The 22,752-nt window shown below is 37.5% G+C and overlaps 1 protein-coding gene across 1 annotated transcript; it reads right to left on the bottom strand.

Annotated features, from left to right (window-relative positions):
* Positions 1-1,681: 1,681 nt before the first annotated feature.
* LOC131176354 (uncharacterized) lies at positions 1,682-22,488 on the bottom strand. The gene is made up of 2 exons (XM_058141444.1): positions 22,416-22,488; positions 1,682-2,055 (listed from the first exon to the last, which is right to left on the bottom strand). The coding sequence occupies exons 1-2, from the start codon at positions 22,486-22,488 to the stop codon at positions 1,682-1,684; spliced, it is 447 nt and encodes a 148-aa protein (XP_057997427.1).
* Between the last annotated feature and the right edge of the window lie 264 nt (positions 22,489-22,752).

Here is a 22,752-nt window from a genome sequence, read left to right as displayed (position 1 = left end):
ATCACTAACCATAGTGCAGAATTTTCTTTCGTCTTCAACTTCTTCCTTTCTTCTTTCTTTCTCCTTAACCCTTGTTTTCTAGTTGCCCAAATAAAATTTAGTTATGGTAGGATAATTTTCTATGGTGAGATTTGTTGTCTTCAAGCTCAAAGATGAGCTTTAATGGAGGATTTGAGAGGAAGAGGGTAAGCGACTGATCATATTCCTCACCATATCCTTAAGCGTTTTGTTTCGTCTTTCAGCAACACCATTCATAGTGGCCGAACCCGGCATTGTGTACTATGGGATGATACCGCATTCCTTTAGGAATTTCGTAAATGGACCTGGACATTGTTCGCCTAATCCTTCATATCTACCATAATAATTACCACTACGGTCAGATCTAACGCTTTTAATCTTTTTGTTGATTTGATTCTCAACTTCAGCTTTACAACTTTTGAACATGTCCAGTGATTGCGATTTCTCATGAATGAGATAAAGGTAGCCATATTGTGAAAAATCGTCTATGAACGTTATGAAATATTGTTGACCATTCCAAGAAGCCGTAGGGAATGGTCCACAAATATTTGTATGTATTAGTTCCAAGATGTCTGATTTCCTGTAGGCACCAAATCTCCTAACATTTATTTGTTTCCACTTAATGCAATTCACACACATATCAAAATCTGAAAAATCAAGGGGATCGAGAATACTGTCAGACACAAGTCTCTCAGTTCTCTTTTTAGAGATGTGACCTAATCTCTTGTGCCACAACGAAGTTGAATTCTCACTAGTTAATTTACATTCTTTACCCCTTACATTAACGTGCAAGGATTCATTGAATGAAGCAATTGTATCAAGCAAATATAGATTATCATAACCTGATAAAGAGCTGAAACCAACCAAATTTGATTTTTGAAAAAGATAAAATTTTCCATTTCTAAATGAACAACAATAACCAAATTTGTCCAATACTGAAATAGAAAAAACATTTTGTCTAAAGGATGGCACAACAAAAGTCTCAATCAAATCCAAATAATAACCAGTTCTGAATAATAATTTAAAAGTTCTAATTGCTTCGACCTCTGCCAACTTGCCATCACCAACATAGATGTATCTTTCACCATCATTTGGCTTTCGATAATTCAAGCAACCCTGCATGGACACACTGATGTGAGTTGTTGCACTAGAATCTATCCACCATGTGTGTTTAAGTACTAAAGCCAAGTTAAACTTAGAACAAACAAAGTTAAGAACCATACCATTCTTTGCTTGCCATGCATGATAGTTGGTACATTGCTTCTTTTTATAACCTATCGCTCCACAGAAGAAACAACCATCTTGAGTTGGTTCCTTATGTTGTTTCTTCTGCAGTGCTATTTTCGCAGCTTCCTTTTTCTTCTTTCTCTTATTGTCTTTCCTTTTGTCCTTTTTGGTGGAGGCCAAGTGAGCACTCGGTGTCTTTTCTTACTTCAATCTATCTTCCACCTAAACACAGTGTGAGATGAGGTCATTAAGGGACCAAGAGTCCTTTTGATAGTTATAGCTCACTTTCAACTGACTGAACTATGCTGGAAGGGATATCGAAACCAAATGTACTAACAAGTCTTCAGATAAATCCAACTTGAGTGCCTTTAATTTTGAAGCAAGATTAGACATTTTCATAATGTACTCTCTTATATTTCCTTTGCCTATGTACCTCTTAGAGATCATCCTTTGCTAAGATTGTACTAGCTTTAGCCTTTTCATTCTTAGCAAATCTCTTCTCAAGGTCCTCAAGGAAAGCTTTAGCTGTATCCACCTGATCGGACATAGTGCCCCTAAAAGCTTCTAGAATGGCATGCTTAATGACCATAAGACTTATATGATTAGACTTTTCCCACTTTTCCATCTCCCTCTTTTCATCAGAGGTACTCTTATCAGTGAGATTAGTAGGTTTAGGAACTCTTAATGCAAGGTCTAGATCCATGACTCTAAGAGTGATCATTACACTCTCTTGCCATGCCTTAAAATTTGTACCATTTAGCATAGGAATGGAGTTGATACTAGCAGTGATATTAGTAATAGGAGCAGAAACTGAATTAAGAACAAAACAAATAAACCAAACAAACTCACATAAGTACCAAAACAAAAAAAAATGGAATAGTAAATTTAAATAATGGCAAAACCCCTCTCAAGATACTGAGTATGTGACACCCCTTACCATCTACAGTGTAGCCGAGCAAGATATGCCACACAGTGTGTCGGAGCGCCATATTTTATTCCATAACAATTTACCCTTCTTAATTTACTTATCTATTTATCACCAAGTGTAAAGTTTTACCAATTATATCATTTATTTACAATTTGATTAATCTGAATTTTCCATAAATTTTTATAGAAAATCCGACAGAGTGCTGGCTGTAAATTGGAAAAACAGTTCTTTTGAACTTGTTAAAAAAAAAACACTTCCAATATGGTTTTCAGATCCAGAACTTCAATATACACACATATCAACTTAATCTCCAAATCTCAACACAATTTTCAAAATTTTGTTCACATCACTATTTGAATTAATTTCCTGATTAACTCCTCAACATTTTATTTTTCATAACAAGATATACTGATAATTACAATAACATGAATTTTCATATATTTACATTATCATATGATTTCATGAGTTTGTAATTACAATCAAGAACTAGTACAAAATGCAAAGTACAAAATACAACCCAAAATCCTAATATCCTACCAAGTGCACTGTAGATATGAGGTGACTCTGGACTCTACGCAAATCTAACTAATCACCTGGTCTGAGGTCTGCTGGACTCCCCAGCTATGTCTCTAGTATCCGCGCGTGGCAAAAGCAACGCACTAAGCAATTCTGCTTAGTGGTGCCAATATAAAATAAAATAGCTAAAATAAAATGGATGTGCAGAATGTATGTTGACATTTTTGTAGATTAAGTTCCCGGCAGTTATTGTAGTATTATTTGATTAAAATTTAGTAAGATTTATTTTGATTGCCTAAGTAACCTATACTAGTCGACTGGTCTGGATAAACGGGTAAACTAACACTAGGTACCAAGTACCTCGGGCTATCACACCATCGGTCACATTGTGTCTCCCAGTGTGCAACAGAATAGCTAATAAGCTGTAGTGAACATTGGGCACAAGGCCAAGTATCACACTGATATCAGAGTGGCTAAAAGCCATAAAATCACAGAATGGCATAATGCCATATGCAGTACTGCTAACTGAACCCTATTGGCATGCCAACCTATCCAAACTAATCATTCAAGGCATATTAGGGCATTTTACACAGTTAATGATTCAATTATTTAATTTTATAATGTAGATGTCACTATTCACTTGACTAAATTCACTCAAAGGTTGACTTTTTAATTTATAATAGATTTGTTGAACCTAAGTTCACTAAGATATCACATTTTGGTGTACAAAAGGGTTGGCATTAGTTGCCAAACAATACTTCAAACCAATGGAGAATAATTCAGAAATTTCAGTTTTGAGTGTTAAAGTTTACTATTCCATTAGGCCATCCTACAGTGAGAATTTGGCCAAATGTTCTACATCAAAATTGTTCCTTATTGTGTCTAGTTACATTTCTTTTTTTAAATCACTCCATTTGGAGTTTTTTTTAGCTCAAGTTATGGCCTAAACACCATAAAGGGTCGGATTGCAATTTTTCCATAATTTCTGGGCAGAATCCATTTTGCTGTTTTTGTACACTGACTGCATGTCAGTTTTTGAATATGTTATGGTCAAAATTTGGGTTTGTTTTCTTCATGAAAGTTGTAGGGCTATGTCACAGCTTTCTACTGGTAAAAGTTTAGGTCAATTGAACTTTTCTACACTGAGTTATGACCATTTGAACAAATACTGTTCATTTAGTCATTTTCCAGGGACAGCATGTTGGTCATTCGGATTAGGGTAGTTTTTAGGTCAACTTAGGTTGGGTTTCTAGGTAGGGTTTCCTTACCAAAGTTGTGCCATTATGGGTCTAGTTTCATATTCAATTGGCCTTGCACCAATTGCACCTACACCTTTCAAGTTACAGCTGCCCAAACTTGCTGGACTCACACCCAGCCCTGTAGGTCACCAAGGGCAGCATGCCTAAGTTAAATTCCATTGTCCTAAATCACTTCAATTCCTCCTCACACATAGTCAAATAGTCACTAATTGACCATTACAATGTTCATATACCATTACATGAGCAAACCCTAATTTTGTTCAAGTGTCCAAGATTTCAAGTTCCATTCATGCATTACACTTGCACTTAAATGTTTAAACACTCATCTAATGTCAAGGGCAGCTCACATACCACTTTGTTTCAAGGAAATTCATGAAAGCCTAACCATCCCTAAGCTGCCGAACTTGTAGGGATGAATACACATAAATTATATTCTGGTTTTCTTACAATTTCCACTTGACTCATGGCCTTAAACATGAATTAAGCAAGTAAAGGAGGAGATTGGACACTAACCTTGAATGGAGTCAATTCCAAGCTTACAACAACTCTTCCTTTTTCTTCTTTTTACTCCCAAAATCTTTTCTAAGATAAAATATTAAGGTTTTGTATTGGACACTTAGGGTTTAGTTGAAAGAAACTAAGGAAATGAAGCTTAATAACCATGAAAATAGAGGAGAGAGATGAGGAATGAATTTCGGCCAAAAGAAGAAAAAGGTGGCTGCTAGCTTTTTCTAGAGCTTTTGATTTCTTTTCTTTCTTTTTAATGTATTATAAGTGATTTTATTGCATTTGATTGGCACATAAATTTTAAATGGCCTCATGCTTACCTCATTGAATTAATATTATCTCTTTTCCTTTTTTTTTTTACTACTCACTTTCAATTTCATTTTTAGCAATGTTTATTCATATTTGATATCATAAAATTTATGCACTTAATTGGACAAGTTGGTCAAAAATCATCTCTGAAGATAAAATGACTAAATTGCCCTCCGTTTGGCTTAACGAGCTAAAATTGTGTGTATCGATTGATTAAATTTTCTTTGTGTTTTCTTAGCATTTTATTATCATTGAAACCCCAATAATCCTTCCATGAGGTCCCAAAATTTTTTCATGAGGTTTTCTCCGCGTCTAGGGTTACTAACGGCCCTCGCCGTCATTTCCCGTTAGGGTCACTCATCACTGGGGCTACGACTCATTTAACCTTAGTGCATTTCATTTCTAAAAATTTTCCTTAATTTTTCTTATCATTATTTGGTTTATTTATAACTCCTCACTTTAGTCTAATTATAATTTCAAACATTTTAGCTACCTGGATTGACCTTGGTCACCGAAACAGTAGAACGTACGGACTGGCTAAAATGAGGATGTTACAGCTCTTCCCCTCTAAAAAAAATTTCGTCCTCTAAATTTACCTGATGCAAACAGTTGAGGGAACTGTTGCCTCATCGTCTCTTCACTTTCCCAAGTTGTCTCCTCGGTATTATGGTGCCTCCAAAGTACTTTTACCTGTGGAATTTGTTTATTTCTCAGTTCCTTCACTTCCCGAGCCAGTATCCATATGGGTTCTTCTGCATATGTCAAATTTGGTTGGATTTTAATCTCTTCCATGGAGATGACATGTGAAGGGTCTGAGCAGTATCTTCTTAGCATAGACACATGAAATACATTGTAGATCTTATCCAGTTCTAGTGGTAAAGCTAACCGATAGCCCACTGGTCCCACACGTTCAATGACTTCATATGGGCCAATGAACCTAGGGCTTAACTTACCCTTTCTTCCAAATCTCAGTACCATCTTCCATGGTGAGACTTTGAGAAACACTTTGTCACCTACTGCATACTCTATCAACTTTCTCTTCAAGTCGGCATAAGATTTATGTCTATCTGAGACAATCTTCAAATTAGCTTTGATTATCTTTACTTTCTCCTCAGTCAGTTTCACCAGGTCTGGTCCGACCAGCTTATCTTCGCCCAATTTAGTCCAACGTACTGGGGTTCTACACTTTCTTCCATGCAGTGCTTCATACGGGGCCATTTGAATGATAGCTTGGTAGCTATTATTATATGCGAATTCTGCCGGTGGGAGATATCTATCACAACTCTCCTCAAACTCAATGACACAACTCCTCAGCATATCCTTAAGGATCTATCACATAATTCACATTGTTACTATCATTTCAATTTATTATTTATAAAAATTCAATTAATTTTTAGGTTTACCTAAATTACTCGTTCCGACTGTCCATCCGTTTGAGGATGAAAAGCCGTGCTAAAGTAGAGTTGTGTGCCTAAGGCTTCTTGCAACTTTTTCCAAAATCTTGATTTAAACCTTGGGTCTCGATCAGATATGATGGAAAGTAGGATCCTGTGCAGTCTAACTATCTCACTGATATACAACTCTGCTAACTTCTCCAGTGAGTAGGTAGTCCTAACTGGTAGAAAATGTGCTGACTTCGTCAATCTATCCACTATTACCCACTCTGCATCATGCTTCTTCTGGGTGAAAGGTAAACCACTCACAAAATCCATAGTGACCTGGTCCCATTTTCATTCAGGTATGCTTATAGGCTGTAGTAATCTTGATGGAACTTGATGTTCTGCTTTAACTTGCTGACATGTCAAGCACCTAATAACATAGTCAGCTATATCCTTCTTCATACCAGGCCACCAATAATGAGGCTTTAGATCATTATACATTTTTGTACTTCCCAGGTTCATAACATAAACACTGGTGTGTGCTTCTTTCAGAATACTAGTATTCAATTCCCCATCATTTAGAACACACACTCTTCCTTTGTAGTATAGACACCCATCTATTTTCACCTCATAATCAGTTTCCTTCCCCTCTGAGATTTTTCCCATAATAGCCATTAATTTTTCATCTGTCTTCTACCCATCTTGTATCTGCTGTAGTAGGTTTGGTCTCACTTGTAACTCAGCCAAAATAGCTCCATCTTGAGCTAGGGACAGATAGGCTTTTAGTGATTTTAAAGCTGTGATGGACTTTCTGGTCAAGGCATCAGCAACTACATTTGCCTTCCCAGGATGGTAGTCTATTACACAATCATAGTCCTTTAAGAACTCAATCCATCGCCTCTGTCTAAGGTTGAGCTCCTTCTAGGTTGGCAAGTATTTTAGACTTTTGTGGTCTGTATATATGTAGCACTTTTCACCATACAAATAATGCCTCCATATCTTCAGTGTGAAGATAATTGCTACTAGCTCCAGATCATGAGTAGCGTAATTTTGTTCATGTGGCCTTAACTGCCTGGAAGTATAGGCGACCACTTTTCCCTCTTGCATCAATACACACCCTAACCCATTATACGAGGCATCACTGTAGACCACAAAGTCCTTTCTTTCCCGTCATTGGCTTTGTTAACACTGGTGCCTCTATCAACATATCCTTCAGCCTCTCAAAACTGGCTTGGCACTTGTCGTTCCAGCTAAATTTAACATTTTTATATAACAACTTGGTCATTGGAGCAGCTATGAGAGAGAACCCCTTCACAAATCTTTTGTAACACCCAGCTAGCCCCAAGAAACTTCTGACCTCAGTTATATTTCTGGGAGGCTTCCATTCCATCACTGCTTCTATCTTCTTAGGATCCACTCTAATCCCCTCAGCTGATACTATGTGTCCAAGGAAGGAGATCTCACTCATCCAAAAGTCACACTTGGACAGCTTAGCATACAGCTTCTTTTCTTGTAGGGTTTGCAGAACAATCCTCAAATTTTTATCGTGTTCTTCCCTAGTCTTGGAATACACCAGAATATCATTAGTAAAGACCACTACAAACCGATCTAGATATGGATGGAAGATACGGTTCATAAGGTCCGTGAATGCTGCTGGTGCATTTGTTAACCCAAATGGCATCATTAGGAATTCATAATGCCCATACTGGGTTCTGAATGTAGTTTTAGACACATCTGCATCCTTTACCCTCAATTGATGATACCCTGATCTGAGATCAATTTTTGAAAATATACCGGTTCCCTTCAACTGATCAAACAGATCATCAATTCTGGGTAACAGATATTTATTCTTCACAGTTACTTTATTCAATTGCTAGTAATCAATACACAATCTTAAGGTTCCATCGTTCTTTTTCAAAAACAGCACCGGAGCTCCCCATGGTGACACACTGGGGGGTATAAACCCCTTATCTAGTAACTCCTACAACTAGACTTTTAGCTCCTTCAATTCAGTGGGTGCCATCCTATAAGGAGCAATAGAAATTGGTGTTGTACCCGGCATTACCTCAATAGCAAATTTGACTTCCCTTCCTGGTGGTAAATCAGGCAATTCTTCAGGAAACACATCTGGGACGTCTCTTACTGTGGGTATATCACACAGGTTTGGCTTAGCCTGCCTAGTATCAAGAACATGTGCTAGGTAGGCTTCACAGCCTTTTCTCATCAATCTTCTTACAACTGTGGCTGAGATAACATTGGACAGGAAATCTGTCCTTTCACCTACAACTGAAATCTCATTACCCTCAGGAGTTTTCTGAGAAATCCTCTTCAGTTTACAATCAACTATTGCCTGATGACGTGATAACCAGTCCATTCCCAAAATCATGTCAAACTCGTGGAAGGGTAATTCAATTAGGTCTGCCGATAATTCATACTCCTAAATCCTCAACAGGCAACCTTTATACACCTTATTCACTACCACACTGTGGCCTAGTGGATTTGTGACCAAAATGTCTTTATCACTCTCCTCTACTGAAACTCCCCTCTCTATGGGTAGCTTGATGCAGATATATGAATGGGTAGATCCTGGATCCACCAATGCATGCACAGGTAAAGTGTAGAGGAAGAATGTACCCCTGATAATATCTGGGGCATCTTGCTCTTCCTGGGCTCTCACAGCATAAGCTCTGGCAGGTGCTCTGGCCTCTGGCCACTCGGCTAACTCAGATGTAGGCCTCAGTGATAGATCAGCTGCCTTAGATTTACCAGACTTCCTACCCCTTTGAGGTGTAGGGGAAGGCCTATTTGCTTGTGTTGGGTCAACTGTAGTAGTCCTCTTCGAGCAATTTTTAATCTGATGTTCTGTAGACCCACACCATAAGCAAGCACTAGTCACTCGCCAATAGTCCCCCTTATGCCACTTCTAGCAGTATGGACAGGCAGAAGATGCTGGGGCTGGTCCCCTGAATAGTGTCCCTGGAGAGCTACCCACTGATGGTGTGGACTAGCCTCTCCAAGGTGTGAACTGTGGTCTGGGTCCCTGGGACTGACCCTGACCTTGTGATTGTCCCGAACTCTGAGCAGGAGGACCCTTAAATTTCTTACTGGGAGTAGAGAATGAACTAGACTGACCTGGACCCCTCTTCTGCTGTCTTTCCCTTATGTTTTGCTCACTTATTCTGACTCTTTCTACTTTTAATACAGCATCAACTAATTTGGCAAAATTCATAATCTCTAATGCTGTTATCATGACCTTGATATAGTCATTTAGCCCTTCTTCAAATCTTCTGTACCTCTCAGCCTCTGTAGGGACAATCTCCCTCCCATACCGGCTCAGCTTGACAAATTCACGCTCATATTCTACTACTGATAGCTGTCTCTATCTCAGATTAATAAATTCTCTTCTTCTCTCTTCTAGATACACTTTACTGACATACTTCTTCCTAAACTCTGTGAGGAAGAAATCCCAGGTAATCTGATCCGGTTGCACCTCAGTGGATACTGTGTCCCACCACTGGTATGCATCATCTTGAAGTAGGGACACAACACCCCCTAGGTTCTACTTGGGGGGTACAATGAAGCTGTTTCAACACTCTCACAGTTCTATCCAGCCAATTTTCAGCTGTCATGGGGTCATCCTCCTTCTTCCCAAAGAAATCTACCGCCCCATGTTTTCGTAGTTTTTCCAGATAGGACTTTTATAGCGGAGGTGGTGGAATTGCCCCCATCATTTGCCAGTAAAATTCAGTCATTTGCTGAAATAACACAATCTGAGGTTGGGCAGGTGCCTCAGCTGCTGGTCGAGCAGTTTCTCCCCTACCTCCTGATTCAGCCCTTGGTGGAGCATGATTCACCACCTCTTTAACAACTACTCTTTAAGAAGTAGGATCCATATCCTAATCAAAATAAGAAAACAAACAGATCTGCATCAGTGTCACCTCAACACTTACAAATGCAATGCAATGGTATGCACGCTATCTAGGCCCAGAAACGCCTAAATCGATGCTCTGATACCATTAAATGTGACACCCCTTACCCATCTACAGTGTAGCCAAGCAAGATATGCCACACAGTGTGCCGGAGCGCCATATCTTATTCCATAACAATTTACCCTTCTTAATTCATTTATTTATTTATCACCAAGTGCAAAGTTTTACCAATTATATCATTTATTTACAATTTGATTAATTTGAATTTTCAGTAAATTTTTATAGAAAATCCGGTAGAGTGTCGGCTATAAATTGGAAAAACAGTTCTTTTAAACCTGTTAAAAAAAACACTTCCAATATGGTTTTCATATCCAGAACTCCAATATACATACATATCAACTCAATCTCCAAATCTCAACACAATTTTCAAAATTTTGTTCACATCACAATTTGAATTAATTTCCTGAATAACTCCTCAACATTTTATTTTTCATAACAAGATATACTGATAATTACAATAACAAGAATTTTAATATATTTAAATTATCATATGATTTCATGAGTTTGTAATTACAATCAAGAACTAGTACAAAATGCAAAGTACAAAATACAACCCAAAATCCTAATATCCTACCAAGTGCACTGCAGATATGAGGTGACTCTGGACTCTGCACAAATCTGACTAATCACCCGGTCTGAGGTCTGCTGGACTCTCCAGCTATGTCTCTAACACCTGCGCATGGCAAAAGCGACACGCTAAGCAATTCTGCTTAGTGGTGCTAACATAAAATAAAATAGCTAAAATAAAATGGATGTGCAGAATGTATGCTAACATTTTTATAGATTAAGTTCCTGGCAGTTATTGTAGTATTATTTAATTAAAATTTAGTAAGATTTATTTTGATTGCCCGAGTAACCTATACTAGTCGACTGGACTAGATAAACGAGTAAACTGGCACTGGGTACCAAGTACCTCGGGCCATCACACCATCGGTCACATTGTGTCTCCCGGTGTGCAACAGAACAGCTAATAAGCTATAGTAAACATTGGGCACTAGGCCAAGTATCACACTGATATCAGAATGGCTACAAGCCATAAAATCATAGAATGGCATAATGCCATGTGCAGTACTACAAACTGAACCCTATTGGCATGCCAACCTATCCAAACCAATCATTTTATGCATACTAGGGCATTTTACACAGTTAATGATTCAATTATTTATTTTTATAATGTAGATGTCACTATTCACTTGACTAAATTCACTCAAACGTTGACTTTTTAATTTATAATAGATTTTTTAACCCTAAGTTCACCAAGATACCACATTTTGGTTTACAAAAGTGTTGGCATTAGTTGCCAAAAAATACTTAAAACCAATGGAGAATAATTTAGAAATTTCAGTTTTGAGTGTTAAAGTTTACTATTCCATTAGACCATTCTACAGCGAGAATTTGGTCAAATGTTCTTCACCAAAATTGTTCTTTATTGTGTCTAGTTACATTTCTTTTTTTGAATCACTCCATTTGGAGTTTTTTAGCTCAAGTTATGGCCTAAACACCATAACTGGCAGCATTGTAATTTTTTCAGAATTTCTGGGCAAAATCCATTATGCTGTTTTTGTACATTGACTACAGGTCAGTTTTTGTACATGTTATGGTCAGAATTTGGGTTTGTTTTTTTCATGAAAGTTGTAGGGCTATGTCTCATCCTTCTACTGGTAAAATTTCAGGTCAATTGAACTTTTTTACACTGAGTTATGACCATACAAATATTATTTATTTGGTCATTTTCCAGGGACAGCATGTTGGTCACCCAGATTAGGGTAGTTTATAGGTCAACTTGGGTTAGTTTTCTGGGTAGGGTTTCTTCACCAAAGTTATGCCATTATGGGTCTAGTTTCATGTCCATTTGGCCTTACTCCAATTGCTCCTACACCTTTCAAGTTACAGCTACCCAAACTTGTTGGACTCACACCCAGCCCTGCAGGTCACCAAGGGCAGCATGCCTAAGCTAAATTCCATTGTCCTAAATGACTTCAATTCCTCCTCACACATAGTCAAATGGTCACTAATTGACCATTACAATGTTCATATACTATTACATGAGCAAACCCTAATTTTGTTCAAGTGTCTAAGTTTTCAAGTTCCATTCATGAATTACACTTGCACTTAAATGTTTAAACACTCATCTCATGTCAAAGGCAGCTCACATACCACTTTGTTTCAAGGAAATTCATAAAATCCTAACCATCCCTAAGCTGCCAAACTTATAGGGATGAATACACATAAATTATATTCTGTTTTTTTTACGATTTTCACTTGACTTATGGCCTTAAACATGAATTAAGCAAGAAATGGAAGAGATTGGACACTAACCTTGAATGGATTCAATTCCAAGCTTACGAAAACTCTTCCTTTTTACTTCTTTTTGCTCTCAAAATCTTCTCTAAGATAAAATATTAAGGTTTTGTGTTGGACACTTAGGGTTTAGTTGAAAGAAACTAAGGAAATGAAGCTTGATAACTATGAAAATGGAGGAGAGAGATGAGGAATGAATTTCGGCCAAAAGAAGAAAAAGGTGGCTGCTAGTTTTTTCTAGAGTTTTTTTTATTTCTTTTCTTTCTTTTTAATGTATTATAAGTGATTTTATTGCATTTGATTGGCCCATAAATTTTAAATGACCTCATGCTTAGCTCATTAAATCAATATTATCTCTTTTTGTTTTTTTTTTCTTTACTACTCACTTTCAATTTCTTTTTTAGCAATGTTTATTCATATTTGATATCATAAAATTTATGTACTTAATTGGACAAGTTGGTCAAAAATCATCTCTGAAGACAAAATGACCAAAATGCTCTCCGTTTGGCTTAACGAGCTAAAATTGTGTCTACCGATTGATTAAATTTTCTTTGTGTTTTCTTAGCATTTTATTGTCATTGAAACCACAAAAATCCTTCCCTGAGGTCCCAAAAATTTTTTCATGAGGTTTTCCCCGGGTCTAGGGTTACTAACGGCCCTCGCCGTCACTTCTTGTTAGGGTCACTCATTACTAGGGCTACGGCTTATTTAACCTTAGTGCATTTCATTTGTAAAAATTTTCCTTTATTTTTCTTATCATTAGTTGGTTTATTTATAACTCCTCACTCTAGTCTAATTATAATTTCAAGTATTCTAGCTGCCCGGATTGACTTTGGTTACCGAAACAGTAGAACGTACGGACTAGCCAAAGTGAGGATGTTACAGCTCTTCCCCTCTAATAAAAATTTCGTCCTCGAAATTTACTTGATGCAAATAGTTGAGGAAACTGTTGCCTCATCGTCTCTTCACTTTCCCAAGTTGCCTCCTCGGTATTATGGTGCCTCCAAAGTACTTTTACCTGTGGAATTTGTTTATTTTTCAGTTCCTTCACTTCCTGAGCCAGTATCTGTATGGGTTCTTCTGCATATGTCAAATCTGGTTGGATTTCAATCTCTTCCATAGAGATGACATGTGAAGGGTCTGAGCGGTATCTTCTTAGCATAGACACATGAAATACAATGTGGATCTTATCCAGTTCTGGTGGTAAAGCTAATTGATAGGCCACTGGTCCCACACGTTCAATGACTTCATATGGGCCAATGAACCTAGGGCTTAACTTACCCTTTCTTCCAAATCTCAGTGCCTTTTTCCATGGTGAGACTTTTAGAAAAACTTTGTCACCTACTGCATACTCTATCTCTTTTCTCTTCAAGTCAGCATAAGATTTCTGTCTATCTGAGGCAATCTTCAAATTAGCTTTGATTATATTTACTTTATCCTCAGTCTATTTCACCAGGTCTGGTCCTACCAGCTTATCTTCGCCCAATTTAGTTTAACATACTGGGGTTCTACACTTCCTTCCATACAGCGCTTCATACGGGGCCATTTAAATGCTAGCTTATTAGCTATTATTATATGCAAATTCTGCTAGTAGGAGATATCTATCCCAACTCTCCTCAAACTCAATGACATAACTCCTCAGCATATCTTTAAGGATCTATCACATAATTCACATTGTTACTATCATTTCAATTTATTATTTGTAAAAATTCAAATAATTTTTAGGTTTACCTAAATTACTCATTCCGACTGTCCATCCGTCTGAGAATGAAAAGTCGTGCTCAAGTGGAGTTGTGTGCCCAAGGCTTCTTACAACTTTTTCCAAAATCTTGATGTAAACCTTGGGTCTCGATTAGATATGATGGAAAGTGGGATCCTGTTCAATCTAACTATCTCACTGATATACAACTCTGCTAACTTCTCCAGTGAGTAGGTAGTCCTAACTGGCAGAAACTATGCTGACTTCGTCAATCTATCCACCATCACCTACACTGCATCATGCTTCTTCTGGGTGAAAGGTAGACCACTCACAAAATCCATAGTGACCGGTCCCATTTTCATTCAGGTATGCTTATAGGCTATAGTAATCTTGATGGAACTTGATGTTCTGTTTTAACTTGCTGACATGTCAAGCACCTAATAACATAGTCAGCTATATCCTTCTTCATACCAGGCCACTAATAATGAGGCTTTAGATCATTATACATTTTTGTGTTTCCCGGGTGCATGACATAAACACTGGTGTGTGCTTCTTTCAGAATACTAGTCTTCAATTCCCCATCATCTGGTACACATGCTCTTCCTTTGTAGTATAGACACCCATATGCTTTCACCTCATAATCAGTTTCCTTCCCCTCTGAGATTTTTCCCATAATAGCCATTAATTTTTCATCTGCCTTCTGCCCATCTTGTATCTACTGTAGTAGGTTTGGCCTCACTTGTAACTCAGCCAAAATAACTTTATCTTGAGCTAGGGACAGATAGGCTTTTAGTGATCCTAAAACTGTGATGGACTTTTTGCTCAAGGCATCAGCAACTACATTTGCCTTCCCAGGATGGTAGTCTATTACACAATCATAGTCCTTTAGGAACTCAATCCATCGCCTCTGTCTAAGGTTGAGCTCCTTCTGGGTTGGCAAGTATTTTAGACTTTTGTGGTCTGTATATATGTAGCACTTTTCACCATACAAATAATGCCTCCATATCTTCAGTGCGAAGATAATTGCTGCTAGCTCCAGATCATGAGTAGGGTAGTTTTGTTCATGTGGCCTTAACTGCCTGGAAGCATAGGCGACCTGTGACACCCCTTACCCGACTACAGTGTAGCCGAGCAAGTTATACCACTCAGTGTGCCGGAGCACTCTATTTTATCTGATTTCATTACAGTTCTTAATTTATTTATTCAAAAACTTTATTGAAGATTTAGGCTATTTTTACTAAGTGTCAAAATCTAACTAAATTGGAAATTTCAAAAATTTTAACGATAATCCGACAAAGAGTCACTGTAATTTGGACTATGATTATTCCAACACCAAAGACAATTTCAATATATACTCAATTTCTCAAACTTAATAGTCTCAAAATTTTCAAACATAATGTATCTCAATACAAGATTATCCAGATTTCTCAGAAATCTCATTAGATTTTCAATATCTCAATATTCACAAGTATAATCTCATTATAACTTAAATTCAATTCACATACTAAAATACTTACTTTGAATAGCTTCCATAATTCATAGGTTAATTACATGAGTTTATTTTGTACAAGATATACAAATAATTTACAATGTGCTAGGAATGAACAATATACATAACATGTATAAAATGAGCCCTATCTACATGCATTGCTGAGGAGGTGATAATCTTGAACTCTTCTGACACTTCTGCAGATCTGGACTCCAAAAATCTCAGTCGACAGTCTACTGGTTTTACCTTCAGTACCTGCGTGAGGAAGCAATTCCATCGCGCTAAGCATTTCTGCTTAGTGGTGCAATAATATAACCAGAAATAATATATATACAAGTAAAGAAAGAAATAAATGATAATTCAGATACTCAAGAATCAATTTAATTTGGTATGGTATTTCCAGTATCAACGATCTTATATACTAGTTTGTTCCTCTTTGGAAGTGCTTAGTTTATAACTTTTCAGAATACTAGCGGGTATATAATTTATTCTATCGTATTGTATTTCAAGTCCATGCATTTCTGTAATTTATATTTTTGTTATGTTTCTTTTGCTAATCTCTTTTGCTTATTCATTCAATACTTAATTTAATTGTCTTTGGATTTTCATTATACTTAACTTAACTTAGTGCTGAATTGAATAATACTTTAATTGATCGCCAAGTAACCTATACTAGACAGTATTTCGATAACGGTCGTTGGCCTTTGGACACCATGGTGCCTCGGGCCGTCATACCATGGGACGCAGAACATCAACCATGTATGCAGTCAGTATGGCTAAAAAGCCATGATAACACATAATCGGGCATAAAAGCCATGAATACGGGCATAAAAGCCATGAATACGGGCATAAAGCCAGGCATAAAGCCTTTCCCAGTACTGCTAACACAATACCCTATTGGCATGCCAAACTATCCAAACTAATCTTGTTAGGTATACTAGGGTATTTGATATTTTAAAATGTTAATATATTGTGCTTTATAACTTCATTATTTCATGATAAATTTCAATCATAATTCATACATTCATTTGATCATTTATATGATCACAATTCACATCAATTATCCTTATATACCATTGTACTCAAAATACTTCTCCTCTTTACAATAATGAGAACTAATGTCTCATTCATACATTAATATGGTTTATTTATCCATTCATTATGTTATTCATATTGATCCCAATTCTAAACAATGGTTCACATGTACCATTGTATTCAAAACATTTTTCCTTTCTCATTTATACATTCAAGAGTCTACTTATGTAATTACAAATTTTATATTTCAAGTTGAGTTACTAATATTTTATGAATTCCATTTGTGAAGGGCATATATGCCCTAACTATCTATTCACATCAATTAGGTGACTTATTTTTCATGTTTCAAGTAATCCATAAATATTTCATGGATTTCAAATTTATGGCCTAAATTTCTTTTTAACAATTTTGACTAGGATGCATAGTCCATATTTGTCATACAATTCTAAGCATTTAAGCTTAGAATTGGTTCTAGGTCTTCATCTTAATTCACTAATCATTTTGATTACTATTCACCTTACTAGTCAACCAAAATGTTGACCTTTTTATACTTAATGAATATATTAATTCTTATTACACCAAGATCCCACATTTTGAGTTTTACATTTGCTAGTATTAATTGCCAATTGCAATTTAAAGTCCCCTAGATGCATTTCTAATTTCAAATTTTGAATTTCAAGTTTTGGTGTCACTATTCATTTTATTAGTCAACTAAAATGTTGACTTTTGCATAAACAATAGGTACGTTGGTTTTAGTACTCCCAACATACCAAATTTTGTATTCAAAACTTGTTGGTTTTGGTCACTTTCTCAAAGCTTAGGTCATTTTGGCAAAATTGCCAATTTTTTGATTTTGGTGTCACTATTCACCTCATTGGTCAACAAAAATGTTGACTTTTGGATAGAAAATAGGTGTATTGGTTTTAACACCCCAAACATACCACATTTTGTATTTAAAACTTGTTGGTATTGGTTGCCAATACCATTTCTAAGCTTAATGCTAATTGAACAAAATTTTCAGATTTGGTGCTTCATCTTTATTGTTCCATTTGATATTTCTACAGTGGGAATTTGAGGAAATGGTAAACATAAAAGTTGCTCCTTATTTTGTCTAGTTGAATTTCCTTTTTTGAATCACTCCATTTGGAGTTTTTTAGCTCAAGTTATGGCCAAAATAAGTTTACTGTTCACGTGTACTGTTCATGCTGAGATTTTGGGTCTGGCAGATTTTTGGTCCAACTTTGGTCAGTAATTTGATCAAGTTAAGTTCATAATTTGGTCTAACTTTCTTCTTATGAAATGTTCTACCATACCTTAGGTTTCCATCGGTTCAAGAATCGCCTAAATCCGAGTTTTCTAGAGAGAGTTATAGCCATCCAAACATTACTGCTCAAGTGAAAATCTGCAGAGTTGCAGGTTTGATAACTTAACTTTGCCCAATAATTTGAATGGGTTAATGGCATAATTTGGGGTAATGTTCTTCATGAAAGTTGTTTGTCTATATCCTATCTTGTTGCTGTAAAAATTTCAGGTCAATTTGACCATTCTACAGTGAGTTATGGCCAAATGAACAGTTACTATTCATTTGGTCATTTCTGCAGGTGCTGTTGCAGGGTATCCGGATTGGGGCCAACTTTTGGTCCTTTTGCTTTAGTCTTTTGGGCATGGTTTCTTCAGCAAAAATGTGCCATTATAAGCCTAGTTTCATGTACAATTGGCCAAACATCAATTGGACTAACACAGCCCAAGTTATGGCAGTCCAAGTGAACTGAATTTTCAGTCACTCTGCTGCACTAACAAGGCAGCCTACACATTCACTTGGCTATACTATTTTTCAGTCCAATTCATGGTCAACATACCTGAAATGGTCACTAATTGACCATTAAGATGTTCTCTAACAATTTCCTAAGCCAAGTCAATTTTTCACTTCTCAAAACCCTAGTTTTCCCTTATGATTCACACATACACCTAATTAAGCACTTCCATTCATTATTTATGTGTATATACACCTTAAACATAATCTCTAATTCATTCTAAGTCCATTAAAACCATCAAAAACACTCCACCTTTGTTCCTTCCTTAGGACAGCCGAAATTCATAGGGTCCATATACATAGATTCCATTCATTTAATTTACAAAACCTTACTCACTTTAAGTCTTTAACATGAATTAAAAGAGATTTAAGTGTAAATAGGCACTAACCTTTAAGTGGCAGATTTTTCAAGCTACCCAAACTCCTTCTTTCTTCTTCTTTTGGCTGCCTAGAGGTTGCTTAGGATGTGGGGACAAGTTTTAGTGAAGATAACTTAGGGTTTTGAGGTGAGAAAGGGTGTGGATTCAAGCTTTGTAAGCATGAAAATGGAGAAGGGAAAAGAGAAGCATGAAACGTTTTATTGGGGAAGAAGAGTAGCTGCAGAAAATTCTCTAAAATGGTCTTCTTTTTCTGCCCATTTATGTATTATAAATGTCTTCCTTTAATTTGATTGGCTAAGGGATTCTAATTACATCAAGCTTATGTCATTAATGTCTTTTTATTTGATTTTTCTTTCTTCTTTCTTTAACTCATTTCTAATTAAATTTTTACTAATATTTATTCATATTTTAGATCATAATAATTATTTACTTAACTGGACAAGTCGGCCAAAAATCACCTCTGAAGGCAAAATGACCAAAATGCCCTCCGTTTGGCTTAACGGGTCAAAATTGTCTGTACCGATTGAAAAATTTTTCTAAGTATTTTCTTGGAATTCCAATGCCATAGAAACCTCAATGACCCTTCTCTAGAGTCCCAAAAATTATTTTATAATTTTTCCCCCGGGTCTAGGGCTCCTCGTTACGAGAACCGCAACTTACCTCTGGTTACCCATCGCTTGGGCACCGGCTCTTTTGACTTAACTGTATTTTATTTCTAAAATTTTTACTAAATTTTTCTCATTAATATTTGAGTTAATTATGGTCCCTCACTTTGATTTGAATATTTTTCCGGACGTTCTAGCTGTCCGGACCGACACCGGTCATCGGAACAGTAGACTGTGCGGAATTGCTACCGGGAGGATGTTACACGACCAATTTTCCCTCTTGCATCAATACACATCGTAACCCATTATGCGAGCCATAACTGTAGACCCCAAAGTCTTTTCCCGTCGCTGGCTGTGTTAACACTGGTCCCTCTATCAACATAGCCTTTAGCCTCTCAAAACTGGCTTGGTACTTATCGTTCCAGCCAAATTTCACTTTTTTATGTAACAACTTGGTCATTGGAGCAGCTATGAGAGAGAACCCCTTCACAAATCTTCTGTAATACCCAGCTAGCCCCAAGAAACTTCTAACCTCAATTGTATTTCTGGGAGGCTTCCATTCCATCACTGCTTCTATCTTCTTGGGATCCACTCTAATCCCCTCAGCTGACACTATGTGTCCAAGGAAGGAGATCTCACTCATCCAGAAGTCACACTTGGACAGCTCAGCATACAGTTTCTTTTCGCGCAGCGTTTGTAGAATAATCCTCAAATGTTCATCGTGTTCTTCCCTGGTCTTGGAATACACTAGAATATCATCAATAAATACCACTACAAACCGATCTACATATGGATGGAAGATACGGTTCATAAGGTCCATGAATGCTACTGGTGCATTTGTTAACCCAAACGGCATCACTAGGAATTCATAATGCCCATACTGGGTTCTGAATGCAGTTTTAGACACATCTGCATCCTTTACCCTCAGCTAATGATACCCTGATCTGAGATCAATTTTTGAAAATACACCGGCTCCCTTTAACTGATCAAACAGATCGTCAATTTTGGGCAACAGATATTTATTCTCCACAGTTACTTTATTCAACTGCTGTAATCAATACACAATCTTAAGGTTCCATCCTTCTTTTTCTCAAACAGCACCGGAGCTCCCCATGGTGACAAACTGGGGCATATGAACCCCTTATCTAGTAACTCCTGCAACTAGATTTTCAGCTCCTTCAATTTAGTGGGTGCCATCCTATAAGGAGTAATAGAAATTGGTGCTGTACCCAGCATTACCTCAGTAGCAAATTTGACTTTCCTTTCTGGTGGTAAACCAGGCAATTCTTCAGGAAACACATATGGGAAGTCTCTTACTGTGGGTATATCACACAGGTTTGTCTTAAACTGCCTAGTATCAACAACATGTGCTAGGTAGGCTTCGCAGCCTTTTCTCATCAATCTACTTGAAACTGTGGCTGAGATAACATTGGACAGGAAATCTGTCCTTTCACCCACAACTGAAATCTCATTACCCTTAGGAGATTTCAGAGAAATCCTCTTCAGTTTACAATCAACTATTGCCTGATGATGTGATAACCAGTCCATTCCCAAAATCATGTCAAACTCGTGGAAGGGTAATCCAATTAAGTCTGTCGAGAATTCATATCCCTGAATCCTTAATGGGCAACCTTTGTACATCTTATTCACTACCACACTGTGGCCTAGTGGATTTGTGACTAGAATGTCTTGATCACTCTCCTCTACTGAAACTCCCCTCTTTACGGGTAGCTTGATGTAGATATATAAATGGGTAGATCTTGGATCCACCAATGCATGCACAGGTAAAGTGTAGAGGAAGAACGTACCCCTGATAACATTTGGGGCATCTTGCTCTTCTTGGGCTCTCATAGCATAAGCTCTGGCAGGTTCTCTGGCCTCTGGCCTCTCAGCTGACTCAGATGTAGGCCTCAGTGATGGACCAGCTGCCTCAGATTTACCGGACTTTCTACCCCTTTGAGGTGTAGGGGCAAGCCTATCTTCTTGTGTTGGGGCAACTGTAGTAGTCCTCTTTGAGCAATTTTTAATCTGATGTTCTATAGACCCAGACCATAAGCAAGCACTAGTCACTCACCAATAGTCCCCCTTTTGCCACTTCTGGCAGTATGGACAGGCAGAAGATGCTGGGGCTGGTCCCTTGAACACTGTCCTTGGAGAACTACCCACTAATGGTGTGGACTGGCCTCTCCTAGGTGTGAACTATGGTCTGGGTCCCTGGGATTGACCCTGACCTTGTGGTTGTCCTGAACTCTGAGCAGGAGGACCCTTAAATTTCTTACTGGGAGCAGAGAATGAATTGGACTGACCTTGACCCCTCTTCTGTTGTCTTTCCCTTCTGTTTTGCTCATTTATTCTGACTCTTTCTACTTTCAATGCAACATCAACTAATTTGGCAAAATCCGTAATCTCTAATGCTGTTATCATGACCTTGATATTGTTATTTAGCCCTTCTTCAAATCTTCTGCACCTCTCAGCCTCTGTAGGGACTATTTGCCTCCCATACTGGCTCAGCCTGACAAATTTACGCTCATATTCTACCACTGATAGCTGTCTCTATCTCAGACTGATAAATTCTCTTCTTCTCTCTTCTAGATTCACTTTACTGAAATACTTCTTCCTAAACTCTGTGAGGAAGAAATTCCAGGTAATCTAATCAGGTTGCACCTCAGTGGATACTGTGTCCCACCACTGGTATGCATCATCTTGAAGTAGGGACACAGCGCCCTCCAGGTTCTGCTCATGGGTGCAATGAAGCTGTTTCAACACTCTCACAGTTCTATCTCACATGTTTTCGTAGTTTTTCTAGATGGGACTTTTGTGGTGGTAGTGGAGGTTGTGGCTATGGTTGTGGTGGTGGAATTGCCCTCATCATTTGCCAGTAAAATTCAGTCATTTGCTAAAATAACGCAAGCTGAGGTTAGGCATGTGCCTCAGCTACTGGTGGAGCAGTTTCTCCCCTGCCTCCTGATTTAGCCCTTGGTGGGGCATGACTCTCCATCTCTTCATCAACTGAACTTTGAGAAGTAGGATCCATATCCTAATCAAAATAAGAAAACAAACAGATCTGCAGTAGTGTCACCTCAACACTTACAAATGCAATGCAATGGTATGCACGCTATCTAGGCCCAGAAACGCCTAAATCGATGCTCTGATACCACTAAATGTGACACCCCTTACCCATCTACAATTTAGCCGAGTAAGATATGCCACACAGTGTGCCGGAGCGCCATATCTTATTCCATAACAATTTACCCTTCTTAATTCATTTATCTATTTATCACCAAGTGCAAAGTTTTAC

The sequence above is a fragment of the Hevea brasiliensis genome, unplaced genomic scaffold (assembly GCF_030052815.1).
Source record: "Hevea brasiliensis isolate MT/VB/25A 57/8 unplaced genomic scaffold, ASM3005281v1 Scaf1, whole genome shotgun sequence".
In the NCBI taxonomy this organism is placed as follows: Eukaryota; Viridiplantae; Streptophyta; class Magnoliopsida; order Malpighiales; family Euphorbiaceae; genus Hevea; species Hevea brasiliensis.
The sequence above is the reverse complement of the archived record's forward strand: the minus strand, read 5'-3'. Positions and strand labels throughout refer to the sequence as shown.

Coding starts and splice junctions, on each gene's coding strand:
- LOC131176354 (XM_058141444.1), bottom strand. CDS start 22,488: ATGGATCCTACTTCTCAAAGTTCAGTTGATGAAGAGATGGAGAGTCAT. Junction 2,056..22,415: donor ACCAAGGGCTAAATCAGGAG/GCAGGGGAGAAA, acceptor TTCTTAATTCAG/TTTCTGCTCCTATTACTAAT.